At 36.4% G+C, this 5,605-nt stretch overlaps 1 protein-coding gene across 1 annotated transcript; it reads left to right on the plus strand.

Moving 5' to 3' along the window:
- The first annotated feature begins 208 nt into the window (after window positions 1-208).
- On the plus strand, window positions 209-4,874 carry si:dkey-193c22.1 (uncharacterized protein LOC567837 homolog). Its single transcript, XM_051075067.1, is given in 10 exon segments — window positions 209-257; window positions 1,826-1,850; window positions 1,948-2,097; window positions 2,232-2,352; window positions 2,563-2,598; window positions 2,600-2,776; window positions 2,971-3,054; window positions 3,448-3,589; window positions 3,876-4,038; window positions 4,163-4,874. Coding segments are annotated over 9 exon segments (1,110 nt in total). The 5' UTR covers window positions 209-257; window positions 1,826-1,848; the 3' UTR covers window positions 4,398-4,874.
- Window positions 4,875-5,605: the final 731 nt, after the last annotated feature.

Below are 5,605 nucleotides of genomic sequence, written 5' to 3' on the forward strand. Positions count from 1 at the left end.
CCATCTGTGGTTAACATGTCTCGCACATCAATATATGAATATATGGGAAAAGAAGGTATTATGGTACTGACTGTATTCTTCTCTTTTACTTGTTAAAGCACCATCAACTCAAGTCGCTTTTTCGGTAGATTTCTTTTGCCAAAACGGAAGTTGAGGGAAGTTGAGGAAGATTTCTCTCTCGCTGAGCCGTATTCATCTTTGTAGATGCCAATCCTACACCGGCTTTCTGGAGGACGGTCAGATGATTCGCCACTGAGGTTAACCACAGCATCTATTAGACTATTTCTCCGATATAACGAATTTAATAACAAAGTATAGCAACCCGGGACATGGACTTTGACATAAAGAGCCATACATGATTACATCTTGGTATGTTTACATTGTCTTCCGGTGTCTTCATGACCCTTCCGTTGTTTTCCGAAACAAATAAGCTAATCTACAAAACATTTATCAACGTTAGCAAAACAGTACAGAGCTGCTAACTTAATTTCAACAGTTTTGAGAGATTGAGGGAGTGGTTTTATTAACTTATCACCGAAACTGTGAAAAGCTAGTACCACAACATATTTTTTGCTTTGATATAATTGTAGCCTTACTGTAGCTCAGAGCTAACTAATATAATTTTATGATATAACCAGGGTATCTGTAGGTCTCAAGAAGTTAAATGAAGAAAGAAATACATTATCAAACATAAATATGTATTTGTAAACTGGTTAACCCGTCCACCAATTTCTGTGTCTTATCTGGATCCAAACATGGACGGATCATGAGACAAAGGGCCTGTGGGCATAGATAAATAAGAGCCCTCCCTCATATATAGGACACAACTTCCTCATTTATGGTTCTCTATGGTTGTGTTGTATCTCTTTGTGGTCAACGTGCTTCTTCTTGTGTTTGTTTTGCATCTCTTTATAGTCGTTTCATATGTTTTTGTTAGGTAGTTGTTTGGTGTCTCTGTGACATACAGAAAACATAAACAAGAAACATAAACAGTCAATATTAACAGTTAGAACGTAAATATTAACAGACTCTGGCCCCCTGTGCCCCATTGGCCTGTTCAGTCGAGATCATGTTAATTTATTGATTATATTACTGGGCCTTGCTATCAATTACAGTTGAGAAATACTGACAAAAATGTGATGTAAATGTCAGCAAATTCATACAGCTTATAAATAATTGTAGGCTTTACGGTCCCTACTGGTTTTCCCCACTGGTTCCTGTATGATATTAAGAAATATTTTCATTTAATTTGGTGAACACTGCAGTATAATTTTGTGTAATTGTAGAGGCCATTTGTGAAGGGATATACTGTAAGTGTGCACTGATGAAGCTTTTACTCTTATTGTAAAAAGTGGTATTGTGTAAATGCGTCACTAGAGGGCACCCTGGTATGCATGTAAAGAAAACTGGGTACCTTGGTGATTTTTAAACCATCTCTTAGTACTGTGTAGTCATAAGAGTATAAGCCATTAATTAGAATAATGTTAGAGTTTCCAGGTTATGAGAAATCTATCTGGATAATGCATCAATAACAGTCAAGTTATTACCTAAGAGTATCAAGTGCCATCAATCACTCAGTTACAAATGTTAATAATAATATTTATATTTATATCAATCCATCAAGCCTGTAATTGTAAACACCACTACCTTATCATCATTATTATTATTATGACAGTAATTATTAAGATTTTGGTCCAGATGCTCTGCAGCATTTTTCTAAAGGTCCAAAGGTCAAATGGTCCTTGGTTGAGATTCATTACCATTTTAAACAGCCTGTTGTGTGTCTGAGAGCAGTATAACAAATGATGTGTTTTTCCTGTTACAGAGACAGACAGACTGAACCACAAAATGTAAGAGCCTCTCAAATACAACATTTTGAAGAGTGTAGAGTGACATTACTTTTGAGAGAGAAATATCTTAATATGTAAATTCTTTTTGCTTTTGAAGGTCAGGGTTAAAACATCACATGTCACTCCCTGTGGCAGTGGGTGCCTTGTTGGTGGGCCTCCCATACTCCATCTCTCTAGCTGCCCAGTGGATTTATGGATGGCCCAACAAGCCAGGATATAAGAAGTACATAGAAGCCCTAAAACCAAGGTAACTTTTCAATGCTGTAGATCTTCTTCCCAGAAAATATAGTTTGGCTCAGTTTCATTATTCATTATATTCATTATTCATTATATTCATTATTCGTTATTAATCCCCTTTGTCATTTCTGGCCTCTCTATCAGGCGAATCTACTGTTTGACCAGAGCTGTGCTGGAAACTCTCAAATATCTGCAGTATGGGAGACTTTACTTTCAGTGGAAGTCATGGTACAAGAATGAAGAGAACCGTAAGCATTATGAGAAGGTGAGTTAAGGAGAAGTTAGAAAGTATAATGTATTTGTTTTAGTCTATGTGTATATGTGTCTTTGCATGGCAGGGACCAGACATTTCAGTAAATACCTCAGATAAAATAATAACACTGTTATATGTGTCTCAGTTTTCACCACTTGACTTGAATTTGCTCTGCAATACCAAAAATCGTGTCTACATTTTGTCTGTCTGGACGCTCCATAGGCCATCGTATTTGGCCGACGGGGCAACAAGCTGGACGTTGTACCACCCTCCAAGTGTGGGCAAGCCTGAAGATGTGCCTGCACCGCTGGTGGTTTTCATCTATGGAGGTGCCTGGGGCTCTGGAGACAGATCCATTTACTGTCTGCTCGCCAGGAAAATGGCTGAAGAACTGAGCGCAACTGTCATTTGTCCTGATTACTGCACCTATCCAAAGGTCAGAAAAACACACAGTAGTCCTAATGACATTTAAATTCAACATTTATAGCAAATATGTAGAGTATGAATGTCCTGGAATATGAATAGTACTTCTCAGAATTATACTGCAGTAACTCAACTGGTAGATAAGAAATTTAATTATAAATGTCACTGTGGTATCTGAACTGACTGTGGGATTAATCTGATTGCCAGGGGAACGTCTTAGGGATGGTCCAAGATATCGCTGACTGTTTGGTTTGGGCCCAAGAGAGTGGACAGAAGTTCAACTTTGACAAAGTAAGAAATATCTTTAAATATTCTTTGGAAATTGAGGAAAACTATCAGATGATAATGGCACAATTGATGGTTTATTAGAAACCCCCAAAGGAAGGAAAACTTTTAAAGGTTTCATGAAATTATATAAAACTTGCAGGTAACTTAAAGTTTCCTGAATCCATTCCAGTTCCCTTTTTTCATGCAGAAAATTGTCCAAGCGTGGAGGAAAAATATGATTTCATTGGACCTTTAAGCACAGTGCAAACTCAGATCATGAACAAACATTTTTTTTCAGTTTGAGTAGCTCTTATCTTAACAGTCTAATTTGTTCATATTTAATTAAAATACTGATAATTGTTTATTCTTGCTTTAAAATATTCATATGTTGTTATTTTGTGTGTCTGTCTTTTATAGGACAACATTGTGTTAATTGGCCATTCAGCAGGCGCACACTTGTGTGCTTTGACCACACTGTTTCTCATTGACACAAGAGAGGAGCTTTTCATAGAGGCCAGTAAGCAGCGGGACATTACACAGGCGATAAGAGGAGTTATTGGTAAGGATTACTATGCAGTGCATCACCAAGTTTCAATCTTTGTTGCAGTCATGTTTAATGATAAAGAAAACTCAGCTTAAATAAGTTTATGTGCATCACAAAGATAATTTTGTGGCCTCTGAGTGTTTTTATTGCCTTTCCTGTCAACTGAGGCGAGTGAAGTTCTTCAAATACATTTTTTTTTAAACAAAGAATAGAACTTTAAACATCTGCCTCCTTCATACTTTCATACATTTGATCACCAGATTTTTGTTTGAATGAGTTGTTTCTCATGTATGCTGAACAGGTTTAAGTGGTGTGTACAACATCATGGACCATTATGAGCATGAACAGAAGCGAGCAGTGGAATATGTGTCTACCATGCACAAAGCCATGAATGGAGTGGAAAACTTTCCGTACTACTCGCCAACACACTTACTGAAGAAGCTCAGCCAGGACAAACTACAGAGGTGAGACAAAAAGAAAATACTGGCTTTAACAACAGCGATATTTAAATCTGTTGCATCTGTTATTTATTTGAAACACAATTATGAGCCTTCTTGATTGACAGTCCTCTCTTTTATTTCCTGACAGAGTGCCTCCCTTCGCTTTGCTCCACGGGACCAGTGACATTATTGTCCCTGTTGAATCTTCCACGAAGTTCTCTGAACTTCTCACCTCAGTGTCAGTGAAGGTGTCGCTCTACCTGCTGCCGAGAGTGGACCACACTGAGATGGTTACTGACCTCATGGCGTCAGACAGGCGCTTCTACCATCCCATCTACAGCTGTATCAAACAGGAGTACAGAAAGCTTCTGGGAGCCTGCTGATGTCCCATCAGATCATCAGGAAAACATCTCTCACTCATCACTGATATTTACTGACTGTGCCACACACTCACTTTGTTTACAGTAACTACTCTAATACCTCAAAATGAATCTTTTAGCCTTGATTTTAACTTGATTCTTTGACATTGTGATTCCATAAAAATGATTTAACTGTTCTCTCACTGTAACTGAAGTGATTGGAAACATCATTCTAATAATGGCTCGGAGAGGTTTTATCCAGATTGCAGTACACTGAAGTAAGTAAACTTGAAGTGAAATGAATCATGAAGCAATAACAGTATTATGAAAAACACAGTAAAGCACAATACAACAGTACTGAAATGGAATGTTTTAGTGAAGTCACAAATTAATTTGTTTGTTTTTTCCAAATGAAACATTTTCCTTATATATTGTAACATCTTATTTTAAAAACCTATTTATTGATTCCATGTGCAGACATATTAAACCAGCTTGAAGGAACTCAGAAACTCTTTTGTTTCCTTATCTCTCAGACACACACATCACACGCAGCATCAAATACTATGCCAAATAGCAACAAGCGGATACTAATATAAAAACAAAAAAATTATTATTAGTTAGTTAATTATTATTAGTTATTGCTGTATAATGCACCTCATACTCAATATGTGAAGACACAGTGTTCATGTCATACCACATACTGTACTATTTTGTATCTGACACATATTTTTTGACACAAACTGCCATTTATCTTACACTATTTATGTACACAGCTCGTTCTATATCTGTCTATTAATATACATAGTACAGGGTAAAACTTGTTTAATACAAAAATTAAAAAGTTACTTTTTATTTATTCGTTTTAGTAATAATAGGTGCTAAATGTATTTCACTAAGTTTTAGAGTGTAATACATTATTGGTTTTATGCTATGCACTTTTCCGACAATATTAGCAAATATTCACGAAATGATTGGTAAATAATTTGTGATTTTAAAAAAAAGGCGTTTTCAACCTCTTTATTTTCTGCAAAAAAGTTAAAATAAGTCAGGTTCATTAACAGTGCTTTAAATTTCTGTTCACACATTTACATGGTGTTGTTTGGACGAAAAGGCCTGCAGCATTTTTCCCTTTCTCTTTATTCCAGCTTTTATTTTGGAAACTGGGATTAACATGCTTTTTTCTTTGAGGGCACACACACACACACACACATACACATACACATACACGAGGC

Source organism: Lates calcarifer, linkage group LG13, assembly GCF_001640805.2.
Source record: "Lates calcarifer isolate ASB-BC8 linkage group LG13, TLL_Latcal_v3, whole genome shotgun sequence".
NCBI lineage: Eukaryota > Metazoa > Chordata > Actinopteri > Centropomidae > Lates > Lates calcarifer.